Source organism: Etheostoma cragini, chromosome 2 (genome assembly GCF_013103735.1).
Source record: "Etheostoma cragini isolate CJK2018 chromosome 2, CSU_Ecrag_1.0, whole genome shotgun sequence".
Classification (NCBI taxonomy): domain Eukaryota; kingdom Metazoa; phylum Chordata; class Actinopteri; order Perciformes; family Percidae; genus Etheostoma; species Etheostoma cragini.
Genome location: NC_048408.1, coordinates 7,141,074 through 7,158,417, shown reverse-complemented (window position 1 = coordinate 7,158,417; position 17,344 = coordinate 7,141,074). Strand labels below are relative to the sequence as shown.

The 17,344-nt window shown below is 37.6% G+C and overlaps 2 protein-coding genes across 2 annotated transcripts in view; both read right to left on the bottom strand.

Annotated features, from left to right (window-relative positions):
• LOC117951450 (integrin alpha-M-like) overlaps positions 1–4,330 on the bottom strand; it is a 19,348-nt gene extending 15,018 nt beyond the window's left edge. Inside the window, exons 1-5 of the mRNA XM_034883143.1 lie at positions 4,215–4,330; positions 2,250–2,367; positions 1,186–1,277; positions 200–267; positions 7–93 (exon numbers count right to left, since the gene is read on the bottom strand). Coding sequence (XP_034739034.1) covers positions 7–93; positions 200–267; positions 1,186–1,277; positions 2,250–2,367; positions 4,215–4,272 — 423 coding nt within the window. The 5' untranslated portion in view covers positions 4,273–4,330. The remainder of the gene's footprint in view (positions 1–6; positions 94–199; positions 268–1,185; positions 1,278–2,249; positions 2,368–4,214) is intronic.
• A 7,224-nt stretch (positions 4,331–11,554) lies between these two features.
• Positions 11,555–17,344, bottom strand: part of LOC117951440 (integrin alpha-X-like) — a 21,700-nt gene continuing 15,910 nt past the window's right edge. The window contains exons 10-17 of the mRNA XM_034883130.1: positions 16,611–16,617; positions 15,402–15,520; positions 15,257–15,298; positions 15,037–15,162; positions 14,831–14,944; positions 14,684–14,713; positions 14,466–14,576; positions 11,555–12,004 (exon numbers count right to left, since the gene is read on the bottom strand). Of these exons, the coding sequence (XP_034739021.1) occupies positions 11,789–12,004; positions 14,466–14,576; positions 14,684–14,713; positions 14,831–14,944; positions 15,037–15,162; positions 15,257–15,298; positions 15,402–15,520; positions 16,611–16,617 (765 nt within the window). The 3' untranslated portion in view covers positions 11,555–11,788. The remainder of the gene's footprint in view (positions 12,005–14,465; positions 14,577–14,683; positions 14,714–14,830; positions 14,945–15,036; positions 15,163–15,256; positions 15,299–15,401; positions 15,521–16,610; positions 16,618–17,344) is intronic.

The following is a 17,344-nucleotide window of genomic DNA, read 5'->3' as shown; positions in this document are numbered from 1 at the left end:
GGAAATTGGCTCAAGATGATCTGTGATCTTGTAGCACACGCTGTTCATATAGGAGTTCCCGTAACATTCACGGACTACACTTGGACTGCAAACCTAGATCATAACATATGATGGGAGGAAAAAGGCATTCATCATATTGGTTTGTTTTGCTCAGAACTTCAGGGAAAGTGTATTTTATCGAGCTTTGTGATTTTCTTACAGTGAATTGGGAGCGGTTGGAGTCTTCAGCTATTGACAGGCCCAAATGCTTGACTGGTATTTTTGGGTCTGCTGGAAAAAAATATGAAAAAGACATTAAGCCTTTTAACTATATTACAATTGTTCCCCTTTCACATTTCTACTGTACTTTTTCTGTTCTTAATTGTGTTATTTATTCATGTAAGAATGACTTGAAAGGTAACTATACAACCTGTGCCCCATTTTCTTATGTTTTTGTGGCTATTCCATTAGTACCTGCTCGACTCAACTCGACACGCAATCATTCTCTGTTGTCGGGGGAACGGCTTAGGAGACCGTTTGGGCATTAGTAGAAAGGGGGGGAGGGACTGAGAAGTTGTCAATGTTCAAATTCTTTGACATGCTCACATTAATATTCTAAATGTTTGACAACATTGTGGAAAGTATTTTTAAGAAGATCAAACTCTCTGTAAACAAACAATAATTTTAGCATCTTATTTTAATCACACTTCATTAAAAATCAACTGCAACAAAATACAACTTTAAAAAAACGTTTTTCCACTTTTTCAACAATCACAACTCTAGTTTTGGTTAAAAGAAACCCAGAGTTTACCGATTTACATGTGAAATATGTTGACTCTATACACGCTAAAAGTAATGTTATTTTAAATGGAGTCTGGTTGGTTCAGCCTCAGAGCTGTTTCTGGTTAAAAAGAAAAAGGTCTTACAGAGGTTTTAAAAACGCATTTGTCTGTAGGGATGATGTCAGACAATTATAATAATAATAATAATAATCTGAGCCTTTTGGTGGCATAGAAGCACTTATAGAGGACCACATTAATGTTGAACATTTGCCCCATAGGGTTACATTGCAGCCCGATCTGTGGCTGCCGGTTATGGCGTTCATGCTTAATACTGGACCTATGTCAAAGATTGTTGTTTCTATCAGTCACTTACACACAAAACACAGGAAAATAGGGTCCAGTTTGAAAAAACACGTTAATATACCTTCAGGGTTGAAGCACTTGGTGGTTTGGTTTTGGTCCGGTTTGCATATTCCCCCAGATCCATTTAGCTGCAGTGGTGCAGTAACAATTATTCTGTGGATGACGTCAACCCTTTTAGTGGCCAGGCAGGCTGACATGAGCAGCACAGTTTCAAACGGAAGGAAACCTACTAGGCCCTATCTTGCACCCGGCACAGCGCAAAGCCTGACGCAAGTGTATTTGCTATTTTACGGTCGTCCAGTGCCCACGTTGTTTAGATAGCAGATGCACCTGCGCCCATCTTTGCCCCCATGGGCGTGCTGGTCTTACAGGGTGGTATTCAGATGATTTCTTGGCATGTTGCTATCTTGAAGCAATGGGAAGTGATCGCGCCAACAAAAACCTGTTCTAATGTCAATAGGACAGCATTTCATTGTTACATAAAAAGCGCATTAGTAAAATGTCAAATTGTAAGTTGTAAAAGATAACAAAGAAAAACATTAAGATGCAAATCCACCATCATAATAGAAATGTGCTGAGGTACAAACGCGCCTGGCTTTTAAAGGGAGTGGGAGATGACTCTGATTGGTTAATTGCATGTTACACCCAAGACACACCCTTTAATTAATGAAGACACTAAGGAACCAGGCGCCTGGCGCACGGACCCTTATTTCCGCTGTCAAACTGTCAAAAGTGGATTTGGACACGCCCTAAATGTACCTGCGCTTTGCACTTCACACTGTGATGTTAGATGGTTAAAGTTTGAAACTGAAGGAAACCTACTGGGCCTTATCTTGCACCTGGCACAGCGCAGTTGCAACAGTTGGCCCTATTTTATCATTACAGCAGGGAGAATGCTCTTTAAGATGCTTCAGAAAGATTAGTCACAGGATGCAACACCATTCAGTGTGATAAACCACAAAGTGTTGCTGCTTTTCACAGAAGCTAGAGACAAAATTACATTTACATTAATTGCAAAAGGTAACCATGCATGGCTAATAGAAATTTGAAATCTTTTATCAATTTTGACAATTACAGTAGCAATTAATATCAACTGCACCACCAAGCTGCAAATGAAAAACTCACCCTTTGTTCTCTCCATTCATGAATTGAAGCACTTTGTATCCAAAGAAATCCTTTTGTTCACCAGTATAGACGTCAGGATTTTTGATATCAATGTTGAAAGCCAAAGATATTGGGATGGCTGCAAAATGTGCAAAAAGAACACATTTAAGTTTTGTAAACCTTAATCTAAATAGGTGGCACCTAATGATATTTCTAATAAATAATCACAATTTGTGAAATAAATAACATTACTGTTTAAGAAATAATCATCATCATGTCATGTTTTAAAGATGGGTTAATAATCTTTAATTAATGACTACGAGTCATTAATCACTACAGTTGTTCTTTTAGATAATTTTTTCTTCTTGCACTGTTTATTTACAATATACAATATGTTTTTAAAGTTGAAGTCAAATTACTGTAAAGAGACATAGTTTCTCACTTTATTATTTGAATTTACAGGAATATATTGGCTGTAATTCCTGCCATTTTCTTTATTTTCCCAAGATGCATTGGTATTAGCAGTAAATACCTGTAATTTGTAACATTTGCAGATAGTGCTGTAATATTGTTATTTTCTCCCATAATGCATTGCCATTTACAGTATGATCCTCTATAACATTAAAATAGTTATATACTGTGAGATTATAGCTAAAAATTAACGTCAAAGGTTTACAGTGTAAAACAAAAAGAAGGATTTTTTTTTACTGGTTTTGAAACTGGTTTACTGGTTTTGTCTCAATTGATAATAGTGCCTATGTGACTTACTTCCCTGGGTCTGATTCACTCAGACAAAACAATTCATGGCACAGAGACCCAAATTTTCTCAGGCAAAGTTTCCCAGTAAATTATTTGTTGCAGGAGGAGGTTTTTCTTTAGGGCATTTTATTTGTTATCTTATATTTTGTGGTTGTGGATGATACTAAGCCAAAACTGAAGAACAAAAAAAAGGGCCTGAGCACCGAGGCGAGGTGGGTTTGAAAAGCAGACATTTCCAAAATGCAGTATCAATAACTTTAGAAAATCAGAGAGATTAGATTGATGCAATTTGGACAAATGGCTGACAAGCACTATTTTCTGTAGAAAGGCTCAGAATTCTTTTTTGAATGATCTCGGGCTCTAGATTCTGGGTTTAGTTTCACAATCCTGGGGTATCCCCAGAGCACAATTCCTTAGCTCACAATAGACTTACACGTTTTTTGTTTTTTTTGGGGGTTCTCGGATCAAATTTAAGGGTGCTTCAACATCCCTTAAAAAAGGGCTAAAATCGCCTGGTACCTGCCTAGCTAGTGAACATAGTGGAGCATCTTAGCAGCTACAGAGCCACATATTTCCCCAAAGAGTTGGTAAAGACCATGACACAACTACATTTGCTATTTATCTGGTGGATGTGTCAACAAGTTTGCCACAAAAAGCTTTATATAGTGATGTTTTGTCAATGTTATTCTGCACCCAAAGGGCCAAAAATAAGTGCATGGTAAAAACAAAATTGCAGTGTGTTCGGCACTCTCTGTATATTTTTTACAACATATTGTCAGGATTTAGAGAGAAATTTCACCTAAATCTCCAAAACAATTCTTCTTTAATACTAGTTGTAGTGATAGTTTGTGCTGAAGTTTTGAAATATCTACCCCTGATTTTTTTTTCTGCCACCCTACTACAGTTAAGACAAATTAAAGTGCATGTTGCTCAGAGAAATTAAAAATGGACACTGGTTCCTCTAAATAATCCCCAGACGTCGCAGTTTCTACTGCCACCGTTTCTACTGTAAAAAACAGTTCTAGTTAAAACTGTTGGACTGAATGTAATGAACACTACAGCGGCATGAATAATTGGTGGAACACTCAAGCAATAAAACACGCAATTATTTTTTCCCCTAAAAAAAGTGCTCACACAACAGCAAACATTTTTTAAGGGTTTTGGCCTCAAAATCCCTTTTAGATTTTCTTATAAGTAACTCTACATGTAGCAAATATTTTAGCTTACCAACAGCCACCATGAAGGTGAGCAGGAAGATGTGACTCTGCCCATGCATCTTTCCCATCACTCTCCTCTCAGCAAACAGTGCTACTCGTGTTTTTAGAAATGTGAATACTTCCTGTGTGCATTTTAAATGAGGGCGTTTCCGTAACAAGGGGTTACAACACTTCTGCTCTCACTGCAATTTTCTCACAAGAATGCATCTTTGCTCTCATGCTTAACCTTTTCTTAGGTTATTCCTAAAACCTTTTATACTTTAGTTTAGGGGGGCAAAGTATGCTGCAGAATAAAGATAGTAGTAACCATTAAAAGACAGTACCACCTCTGACAACTGATGTTACTGTTAGCAAAGGCGTCTCAGTGTAATTCAAACACATATCTAGCTGTGTGTCTAAGTGAACACAACGGAGGAAGATATAGATTCAAGCTCATTGGGGGCAGGATTCAATTAACTGGGACATTTCTTACATTTTTTTTATTTTGTCTCATCTGTAACTTTAACATTAGCCTGGACCACATTTTGGCATAACCCACAACATGTATTCACCATAATAAGAAGGATTTAATGAGAACAAGAATTGTGTTGCTAAAACTGCTCCACTGTACTTGTTGTGCCTTGAAACATTAGTTAGTAAAGTGAGAAACTTGCGACCAGTGCGCTTTGATAATTAAACCATCTCATAAATGTGGTGAAATAAGAATGGGATACTCCAGTAGTGGAAGAAGTATTGAGATATTTAAGTTAAGTAAAAGTAGCTGTACCTCAATACAAAAATACTCCATCACAAGTAAAATTCCTGCTTTCAAATTTATACTTGAATAAAAGTACAAAGTACAGTATTAGCAATTAAATGTAGTTCAAGTAAAACTACTCTTACACAGGATTGCCCCTTAATTCTATGTGGTTGATTAGTTTAAATGGTACCCAGTACAACTCTAACACTAACTATGACCTCCATGAAGACAAAACTTTATTTTGTAAATCCTCACATACTGCATTTAACCCATCTACAGTGGGGTTTGAAAGTTTGGGCACCCCAGGTAATTATTTGTATTAATGTGCATAAAGAAGCCAAGAAAAGATGGAAAAATCTCCAAAAGGCATCAAATGACAGATTAGACATTTGGATAATATGTCAAAAAAAGTTAGATTTTATTTCCATTGTTTACACTTTCAAAATAACAGAAAACAAAAAAATGGCCTCTGCAAAAGTTTGGGCACTGTGCAGTGTCTAGCATGCACCGCCCCCTTTGGAAAGCTGAGATCTGACAGCGTCATGGATTGTTCTTAATCATCGTCTGGAAAGACCAGGTGACGTCAATCTAAAGGTTTTACCACCATTCCACTATAAAGAGATACTCGTACAAATATGGTCTTCATGGAAAAGTCATAAAAAGAAAACCTCTTCTATGTCCTCACCACAAAAAACAGCGTTTGAAGTTTGCAAATGGACATATAGACAAGGCTGATGCATTGTGGGAACAAGTTCTGTGGACCAATGAGGTTAAAATAGAACTTTTTGGCTGGAATGAGCAAAGGTCCGGGTATATCTGGGGCACTTATCTGAACATACCTTGTGAGTTTTGTGATGATTTGCCTCACGGTTGTTGATTTTTATTAATTTATGTCCAGAGCCACGCCCCTTTCAAAATTCATTTGTCAATAACCTGAAAAGTAATTGAGATATGGACATGCTTTATACACTTGTAATAAGTTGATCCATTAATCATTCACTGAAAATGTTGTGGCAATCTGAGCTACAATGTAGGAGGAGCCTTTTGAGTTTAAAAAAAAAAATTAAAATGGCGGACTAAATATTTTCTAGGTGGACCTTAATGGTCCTTGAGGCCCTTTTTGTAGAGCACATTAAGCTGCACCTTTAGCTTAGTTTCCATCCACGTGTCAATCTGAAATTCGGTAAAAAAAACTCATGTGAATAAAGCTGGTGAAAGTGTGTTTCTATCCAAGGCTTTAAAGCGAATTAAAAACCTGTACGTAATAACGTCACATGCTGTTTTGTCATAAAATTGGTATCTCAAATTGATTTTAGACATTTTAAGGTGTTCCCATTTCCCATTTGTTGTAATATCTACACACAGGACTCAGGTCCTATTCATGCACCAATGGAGCGGTATCAGAGGGAGTGGGCTGCCAGTGTAGTGGAATGGCTTCGAATGACAACTGAAAACGCTTGTCTTTTCCTAAGAACATTTATTGTTGTCTATGCTGCAGTTTACACAAGAAAAGAACAGTTTAGGCCTGGCGGACACTGATTGCATCTAGCTTCTCATGTTCATCTGTAAAAACTAGCAAGAATACATACACAACTTCCGTGTCGGCTACTTCAAAATAAAAGCATTTCCTGTGACAGTCTTCATTATTAAACAAATAAAGTTGTGTACCCTTTCAAGTAACAGCTATAAACTATAATTTAACATCTCCTTTTCCGTTTTAAACTAAACATTTCACAACAGCCAGTGCTGCAGACGTATCTTTCAGACACCACAAATCTCCTTGGATGAAACTGTTATGATACACGGGAAAGGATTCAAATGCGGTCACCAACGGTAGAGCAAACAGGCAGAGTTTATTTGAGTGCACAGGGGGGAGCCAAGGGGTAGGGGAGGTTGCAGAGAATTCCAGGGTAGAAGCGACCCAGACAATAGTGTGCCGGTGAGCAGTCAAGGTGGACAGACAGCAGGCACGCAGGCAGGCAGGCAGGCAGCAAACACACATGGAGGGAACTGTGGCAGACGGAGGGCTGGGGCCTGTTGCACGAAACCAGGATAAGGGATTAAGTCGGGATATTCAAGTTATCCTGGATGAATTTAACTTTGACTTGGTTGCACGAAACCAGATTGAATTAAACCCAGCCAAGTAACCATGGAGATTTTTTTCTTTGCGGCTAGCCTGGTCCAGAGCAGGCTAACAGCCAGGCTAAGATTAATCCTGGAGTCTCGTGTTAAATCAGCTGCCGCTCTGATCCCAAAGAAATGTGTTTGTTATTCCGTTGTCTTCTGAATGTGTTCTGCTTTATTTTTATTAACATGCATTACTTGTCACTATTGTCATCATGAGTTTGATTTAAACCCTACCATTACAGTTGTTTAGAGGTTAGAAATGGTTGCACTGGCACCCTGATGCGGAGTGGCAATCCGGAGAGTCAGGACTTTTCCCGGTGGGACGGTAGTGTTTCGAGGCTGCCTGGCGTGCGGCCGCTGCCTGCCGACAGACCTGTGCGTCGCGTCAGTGTCCACTCTCTCTGTAAAAGTAAAGATGAGCAGCTTCAGGTTTATACAGGACGCTCCGGAGATTAAGTGGGACAATGCAGCAATATTCCCAGATGATATTAATGGCAGACTGGTCAGAGACCAATACATTCATGATTTAATTTTCTTGTTGCTTGTAATTCTCTATTAAGGACAGTTTGTGTTACTCCTTAATATGTAGGCCTGATGTTTTTTATTATAGCCAACATTGGTTTCATAACCTTCTCAAAAAGTCTCACATCCCTGGACCAAAAACATGGCTTATAAACATATATAGTGTAGTTTACATTCATCACACAGGGAATACAACAATGCATCTTTTGGTGCTGTCACTTGTAAGAATAAAAAAAACATCAATATTGTTTTACATACATGCTCACAGTGTGTATTGAAGTCACTTCTTTTTCAAGTTTTTGTCCCTTTCTAATTGTTCTGTCTGAACATTAATAAATGTACAAAGAATTAGACATAGCTTTTAGAGATTTGTGTATATGGTTGTAAAACATGTTCTCGCGTTGTAAATGAGGGTTTGAAATTAAGCCTAGAGTCCTTAAGGTGCATTTCCAGAGGAACATAATTCCCTCTGCTTACTTTTAAGGCAAAGGCTAAATAATACATTTTATGTATATTGAGCTTTACATGGTAGGCTAAGCAAAAGACACTTTACGGTAAAACCAGCACATTTAGCACATAAACAGATACAGCAATAAAACCAACATATTAATCTAGCATATTAAAGCAATTAAAACACAGGGTAACCTACAACTTTGTAAAAATGTTGAGGGACTAGTAGGCCTAGATATTTTTACATCCTTACACATTCAGTTGGTCCGCTATAGTCTGTTGGCTTTTTTTCTCCACGTTTGATAATCGCCGTATTTCCCTTTTTGCATATTCTTTCCCTCCTCGTTACTTTCCATTAGAAGCTGCTGCTCATTGGGTGAAACATATGGCGCATGCGTCTTCTCAATTTTGCATCAATCAATCAATCAATCAAGTTTATTTGTATAGCCCTTTACAATAGCCGAAAGGTACCCAAAGTGCTTTACAACAAAACCATAAAACAATACATAACGCATACAAAACATACAGATACAATTAAAAGTGCTGTAGTGGTGCAGCGCTGCAGGACATTAAAAGCCTTCCAGAAATGCATAGAAGGGAGCAGACAGAAGGAGGACACCTAAGAGACAGTATTGCCCTAGTCAGAATTAAATGCTAATTTAAAAAAGTGGGTCTTAAGCTTTGTTTAAAAAAGGCTGAGGTCAGTAGTGGTGCGGATGTCAGGGGGTAGTTTGTTCCACATTCTGGGAGCAGCGACTGCAAAAGAACGATCACCCCACTGTTTAAGTCTTGACCTAGGGACCTCTAACAAAAGCTGACCCCAGGAGCGCAAGGCTCTGCCACAATTGCAAAAAGTTAAAATCTCAGACAAGTAAGAGGGGGCCAAGCCATGAATGGCGTTAAAAACAAACAGCAGGAGTTTAAAATCAATTCTAAAACAGACTGGAAGCCAGTGGAGTGACGACAGCACAGGGGTAATGTGTTCACGTCTGGACGTGCTTGTTAAAAATCGGGCAGCAGCATTCTGCACAAGTTGGAGACGAGAAAGGACTTGACTTTTTTCAAATTTGAGCCCATTATCAAATGTTACCCCAGGATTTTTGACATGAGATTTAAAAAGGGGGGCCAGAGTGCCAGAGTTTCTGGTGAGAACATTTGACATAGATGGAGAACCAAACAAAATGCATTCAGTTTTGTTGTCGTTTAAGTGCAAAAGGTTCTGTGAAAGACACTGCTTTATATCTGTGATGCAGTCCAGTAGCTTAGTAAGTGCAGTGTTTTCGTTTGGTTTCATGGGCAAATATATCTGCAAGTTGTTGGCATAAAAGTGAAAAGACAGGTTGTGCTTTTTTACAATTGATCCCAGAGGTAGCATATACATTGAAAACAGAATGGGGCCGAGAATAGATCCCTGTGCCACACCACACCTGCCTACGTGCCTAGACTTGTTGGATTTGTTTGCCAATTTGGACTTCAAGTTGCAAAGTTGCTTTTGACCATTGCCTTAATCTAATCTACCTACATGTGTACGATCAACTTCCCTGTTGCAAAAGAAATGGAATCATTACAGTAAAAAAGTGCATTGCATTGTATTATGAACTAATATATTATGATTTGTAATGGTTGCATAGCCGCATTGGATTCAGTAGTAAATACGGCTATTTTCGTGAACCATCTGTATGTATACATGAAAGCAATGTAAATCGTATGTATTCCACGTATTCATTGCACCACATCCGCTGCTGCTGTATTATTTCAAGAGGGGGTGTGGAGTTCCAGTCCCGGGGGAAAATGCAAGACTTTCAATCAGGAAATGTGTGTTTGTGTCCTGGGAGTACTTCTAAAAGGGCAACTAACCAACATTGGAACGATACATGACAAAAACAAGATAATACTGTTATAAAATATTCAGATCTCAAGCAGACAATATGATTAAGGTGTTTTTATTGATAGAGTACAAAACGTATCAAAATCAACACAACACTGCATTAACAAGACAATCTAAAGCTATATATATATATATATATATATATATATATATATATATATATATATATATATAAGTATACACAAAAATGTAAGTGGAAAGTCTGTTTATAATTTAAATTCTTTCACATGGCTCATCTCAAAGATATGCAATTCTAGTCCAACAGATGGATCCTCCTGGCGTCCAAAGTAATTCTCTGTAATTTTCAGGTCCGTCCATTCATCAACAGAATAGCAGTATATCTTTCTTCAGCCATTTCCTTATTATATAAGATTTATTGTTGGCCACCAACAACACTCTCAAAAGTTATTTGCCTTTGTTTTCATTCATTATGCCTCCCAAGTTCCTCAAGTTAGCTCAAGTACATTATTTTATACAGAACCTCTTTGTTAAGGAGTGTTGAGCTTTCAGTTTAGCGCAGTTGGATTTAAATAAGATCTCCTGTGCACATGTGTAGTTTCTGGCCTAACTACTATTGCAAAGTGTACTTGTGTTTTTCCCTCTGGGCTAAAATGTAAAATTGTGTTTAGTCACTAATAGACTAATCCACCCGTTAAGTATGTGAATGTGTTGAATGTAACCATAGTAACACTGACACATTGTTAGGGTTGACAGCATTATGTGCCATGTGGCCACAAGTAAAACAGAATAATATGATTACAAAAACTAAATGAGGCAAAAATATTAGAAAGGCAGTGGTTTAATGATTAGGTGACAATTTGGTATTGTTCCTCCCATACTGAGACTCAGTCCTTACCACATTGGCCAAGGATTAAGTTCCAACCTGCTTGCAACCATTTGTTGCATGTCATCCCCCCTTCTCTCTCCCCTTTCCTGTCCTATTAAGTAAAAGGCCAAAATTCCCCCTAAAAATAGTAATCTTAAAAAAATTCACCAAATTCTGCTTACAAAGAAAATGTTTTGCAAGATCACTAATTTGTAAACAATGCATCAAACGTACCACCAAATTATCATAATAAAAAAGTTGAAAAGCAGTCAGCTGTACTACAAGATCAAATCACGTCCGCTCAATAAATACCAGGCTCCTGTACAGTTACAGGATATTAAAACGAAAATAATACTGTATGTATTAATAATACTAATGGATACGAGTGGGAGATGCTAGTGCAGAGAAGAGGATGTGTACTATGACAGTAAGCTGGCTGTGACACTACCAGGCATTAAACCAGCGTTGAGGGAGAATGTTGCACCTTTAGAACTTACATTACATTTGTAACACATAACATTACACACATTACATTCAAAATATCCTTAAGCAGCCTGAACATGCATTTAAATTTAAAATTAAAGCTCACTTAATAGTGGACCTTGAGTTAAGTATTTTTCTTTGTCAAACCACCACTTCCTTCTCTGTTTATATGAATTTGGAGCTACAGTAGGAGACAGTTGGTTTAGCTTAGCATAAAGACTGTTAGAAGGGAAACAGCTAGCCTGACTCTGTCCAAAGGTTAACAAAAATTACACGTGAAACCATAAAAAAACAAAGACTTGTTATTTTTTACACAAACAGTATATAACATTTTAATCAGTGAGCTTGAAAGGATCTGGTAGGTTGGGTTTGTTCTCTTCAGAGAGAGCAAGGCTCATTGTTTGTAGTCTTTATGCTAAGCTAACATCTCCTGACACCAGCTTCATATTTAACAGACGGGCATGAGTGGCATCAATCTTCTCATCTAAGTCTTAGCAAAAAAGTGAATGAGCATATTTGACAAAATGTCAACGGTTATTCCAGTTCTTCCTAGGAATGAACTGATGAAGTGCTGCAGTTGGCCTCACCATCATCCAAGAGGCTTTGGTGCGCTGAAAGTTGGTCAGATTTACTGTCAGTCTCCGAATGGCTGCATATCCCCTGGGTGGTGCCAGTGGTGGACTTAGCAGGGATGCCATCCTGAGGAGCTGTTTCTTCTTCCTGTACTTCACAGTATTCAAGCCTTTTCCTCTTAAAGCAACCCAACTGATGAGTGAAAAAAATAATTAAGAATTAGACCCAACTGCACACAGACCTAGAAAAGTTTGAAAGGAAAATTTAAACAAGACCTATCTTGCATATTTTTCAGGCTATTTTGCGTTCCTACTAGAACATGTTTACATGCTTTAATGTTTAAAAAGCCTAATTTTTTCCTTCTACTTCCCATCTGAATATACCTGTATTAGGCTAACCAACGTATATTTCCAGGATAAAGCCTGACATTCGGCGTTCACATTGCGTTCTGTGTTGTCATTCTCAAACTCCCTTCGCAACGGGAAACAAAAAAAACCTTGGAGCTATCAACCTACAAGCTGAAAATGTCAAGTTTTCAAGAAAAAATTGGATTGTGCAAAAGAGCAAGCCTGCTTGGTTCTTTTGGTGAATGATTGTAAAGATTTACAATCAATATGTTCACAGCATATCCTCTCTAACTGGAAAGTTTTGGGACAGATCGTTGGGATTGCTGTGGATGAGGTATACACGGCAATACACTGGTTAGAGCAAATGACGTTTAGCCATGTATCTAGCTATTTCAAATAGCTCACGTTACTGCATTGTGTAACAGTTAAGTTCAGTCAATATTGAACGTGGCGGGTGCAAATATTTCACCTTCTTAACTGTAAGAAAGAAGGAGAAGGCCACCCCGTTTTCTTTTTTTGCATGGAATAAAGCTAATAAAATAGCCTAATCATTGTTGGCATGATTTTATAAATCATCTTATAGTACATGTGGCATAATGAATGTCTGTGGATGGGCTCAGTGACTACCTTTCCTATAGGCCAGAAAGCAGTGGGGATTTAATAATAACTAGAAAATGCAATCTTGCAGAAAATGCATGAGAATGCTGAATAGCTGAAATGCTAAAGCTAACCTGGTTGAATAACTTAAATCAGTAAAAGTTGGAAGAAAAGATGAAAAAGTAGGAATCAAATTTTATAACAATTTGAAATGTTTTAATCAATTTGAATAACACCAATAATGTAAAAAAAGGTGGAAAAATGTAAAACAAATTGAAATGCTAAAGCTAAACTGGAGAAATAGCTTAAATCAGTAGGAAGATGTTGAAGTAATGATAATAGTTGAAAAAGTAGGAATGGCTTTAATTAAGTTGAATAATACCACTAATGTAAAAAAGATGTGGAAAAAAGTTTAAAGATTTGAAATGCTAAAGCAAAACTGGAGAAATAGCTTAAATCTTAAAATGAAGATGTTGAAGTAGTGAGAATAGTTGAAAAATGCTGAATAGCTGAATTGCTAAAGCTAACCTGGTTAAATAGCTTAAATCAGTAAGAAGAAGCTTAAGTAGTAAGAATAGTTTATAAATTAGGAATGGTTAATTAACTTGAATAACACCGCTGCTGTAAAAAAGGTGGACTAACTAAAAAACATGTAAATGCTAAAGCTAAACTGGTGAAATAGTTTAAATCAGTATGAAGATGTTGAAGTAGTGAGAATAGTTGAAAACTGCTGAATATCTGAATTGCTAAAGCTAACCTGGTTGAATAGCTTAAATCAGTATAAGAAGCTTAAATAGTAAGAATAGTTGATAAAGTAGGAATGGTTAATTAAGTTGAATAAAACCACTAATTTAAAAAAGGTTGACTAACTAAAAAAAATGTAAATGCCACAGCTAAACTTGAGAAATAGTTTAAATTAGTATGAAGATGTTGAAGTAGTGAGAATAGTTGAAAACTGCTAAATATCTGAAATGCTAAAGCTAACCTGGTTGAATAGCTTAAATCAGTAAGAAGAAGCTTAAGTGGTAAAAAAAGTTGATAAAGTAGGAATGGTTTTAATTAAGTTGAATGACACCACTAATATAAAAAAAGTGGAAAAATTAGAAAATGAATTGAAATGCTAAAGCTAAAGCTATTATATTATTATAATTCATATAGCATAAATGAGGACATTAACTGAAACTACACAACAATCCCTACGTTTTAATGATTAAATTATCCGTGAAAAGTTAGAATTGTTGGCGTGGGAGCCAGTTATAGAGACCAAAGTTAGATCATTTTTTTGACTCTCTCCACTCTAGTGATCTCTCTCCACACTCTACTTCACGCAATACACACTCATTATAAATGCAGAAAAATCCTAAAATGTACACTATACTTTTTCACAAAAGCTGTAAAACATATCAATCTAAAAAGACGGATAGCTGAATATTGTGGGAACATTTTAAACTATGAGCCACATCTGTAAGTGAAAGTATGAAGGAGCTGAACATTTTGGGAGCACAAGAAGATTTCAAGGATTCGAAGCTTGCTCTCAATGACTTTAGTTTTAAAATAAAATGTTTAATAGCCTAATATTTGAAAAAGTATAAATAGCAGAAAAAAAGCTGAAGAAGTCCCATCATCTGCTGAAAGAACTGAAGACTAGAAAAGTTGAATGGTTTAAATAGCATTGAATAACAACTTCAATTTGGAAAATTGACTCTCACCTTAAACATGATGACAGTGATTATGAGCAGAAGCAAGAGTCCCATGGCAGCTCCAGTTGCAATGATCACTACTTCATCTGGGGGGATTACGAACTCAACACGAACTTCAGTCTGTTGGCAGAGAAGGTTTTCAAAGTGGCATATTTGAATGAGGATCTAAAATTAAATTATCTTGTAGATAAAATAGTTTATGCTGTTCATGTGTAGGCTGATCGTACCATTGTCTCTGTTGGAATGTTGCCAGATCTCTTCTGTGTGAAACCAACATTATCTTGTGGCTAAAAAATACGATAAATTAGGCATCCTGAATAACAGTAAAGCAATGTCTTTTGAAATGGCATTGGTGTGGTCAAACATCAACATACCTCTTGTTTGTAAGAATTCAGCACATAGCGTTGCTTGTCATAGTTGACATATATAAAACTTTTAAATTTAACCTCTGCGGTGTCTCCAGTATATTTTTTAAGAAAACCAATATTCTGCAAAGTAAGAGCATGGAATTAATGATATATTTTCCACTTTCAATGTGGTTATGTGGTGTGCATTCTCTCTGTGTGTTACTCTTACTTACCATTGCATGCTGTTTTAGATCCTTAAAGTGTACGTCTCCTGACAGTGTAATCTCAATGGGTGAATCTCTTTTCAGGATGAAACTGTCACACACTATGAGTTTGCAATTTTTTTCTGGCAAGCAGTACTGTAATACAGCAACAGTTAATTTAATTAGGAGATCTGTAATTTCACAATATGATCAGTTAAAATAATTTTGATACTAAAATTGTTTTACTTACATCAGATGTCATCGTGGTAATGCCTGTGCATTGAGTTTTGTTCTTTCAAAAGAAAAGAGTAATTGTTACGCATTAGGGCTTTGTAATTCTATACCCAGCAGCAGTATTATAAGTATGTGTCCTGTTCTGGCAGTTGCCAAGTTACCTGATGAACAAAGACTTGATAGTTTGTCATTTCAAAGTTATGTTCCAGTTTAGTTGGGAAGAACAGGGACACATTGACAGGAAAGTCCTTGAAACCAAGATTATCTATCTGCGAATATAGAGAGACAGTTGATCTATTTTTAAAAGTTAAACATTTTGGCAGAGCAACTAATTCACCTCGGAATCGGGTCAGTCGAATCAATGCCAATCCTCTGCCTTCTCCTGGTGCACCTCATAAGGAGGCATAAAGAAAACAACCAATCAGAGCCGATGAGTCTAACACTATCATCAGGCTTGTTCGAGATGAGCCAGGCCTGCGCAGACTCGATCACGGGCCATCACCGCCCATTGATAGATTTTTGTCTGACTTGATCCTGACTTGCGCTTACGTCATGCACGCGTGGGCAACAATAACCTCAGGAGAGCAAGGCAGATGCAGTCTTGAGAGGCAGACAGCGCAGTTGCTTTCCACCCACTGCGAGACCCAGGGCAGGATGGGAAATGACTCATTGATTCAGAATCAACTCCAGATTACATTTTATATATAAACCTTGTATCAGTTTTGAATTGGAAGAATTTTAATTGCTATTGGTTTGATTTTAAGGCTTATTCTGTACAGAACACTGTGCCTGATAGTGACGTTTAGAAGTCAGAAAGATTAAATCCGTTGAGATTACGGATCATCTGAAGTCTGTTGTTTTTAACCTCAGCAACATATCGCGTGTAGAGCATTTTGACAGCTACTCTCTCATCATAAAAACAACTAAAGACTGTGTACAAGCTGATACACGGCTCTGATCGAATTCTTTAAAAATTAGACATAGTATTAATTAGGGGTGATCCGAGTATCCGGCTGAAACGAGTATCCGGTACGGATAGAGCACTTTTGCTGAGTACAAGTATTTTACGAGTAATATGAGTCAATATCCGTGCTCGGATTGAATACAACTCCTCAACTGGCCGCGCAGCCTTCTGTGATAATCACAGCGCCCCCTCGCCTACAAACACGCTCGGATCAATCTCACAAACACACACACAACATGGAGAAATGCGCTCCCTCGGCCTCTCTCTCTCTCGCTCTCTCTATCTCTCTCTCTCTCTCTCTCGCTCCCGCTCCCGATCCGTCAGGCAGGCAGTCAGTCGGGTCTGCGGATCTGTTCCGTTAACGTTTAGGGTTTCTTCAGCTTCAGGTTTGTTTTTAACTTCGATTTATAGTACTTACATAGTAACCAGTAGATTTCTGGTGAACGTGGGTTTCAGACAAGCTGCGTCTCTGCCATCGGAGATTATTATTTTTTTTACTGTCAGCTGCCCCCCGCCCACTCTCTCTCTGTGTCTCTCTCTTACTCACACACACAAACACACACACACTAACACACACACACCTGGTGTAAAAAAAAAAAAAAAAGAACCCCCCAAAAAAATCACACTGATAAAAAAAAAAAAAGTTAAAAAAAGAGAGTTATATTGAGTATGAAAACTCTTGTTTATTACATTTTACTTCATAATTGCAACGGCATGTGTTGTATGTTTGTTACCATGACAACACCATTGATCTGAAGCTTGATGCTGTCATGTAAATAGTTTTCAAATCAGCAATAAGTATAAAAATTATTGATCAACTCATATCAATTGCATGCTTAAATAACATACCGGTTAAAGGCCCGCACATTTCAAGAGACCCAACCTACTTCCGGTTTAAATCTGACCACTTCCGGTTTAGGCCCCGCCCAGTCCGAGTACGGATCCGGATACAGATAATTCATGTGGTAAACAGATACAGATACAGATACAGATAATGCTGTACTCGCTCATCCCTAGTATTAATCAACCCTGCCTAGTCTGACACTGCATTAGAGATTAACCGGCTCTGATTGGTTGTTTTCCTCTGGGGGCTGTGGAAACTTGCAAATGTCATTAGAGCACAAGGGGAGGAAGAGGAAC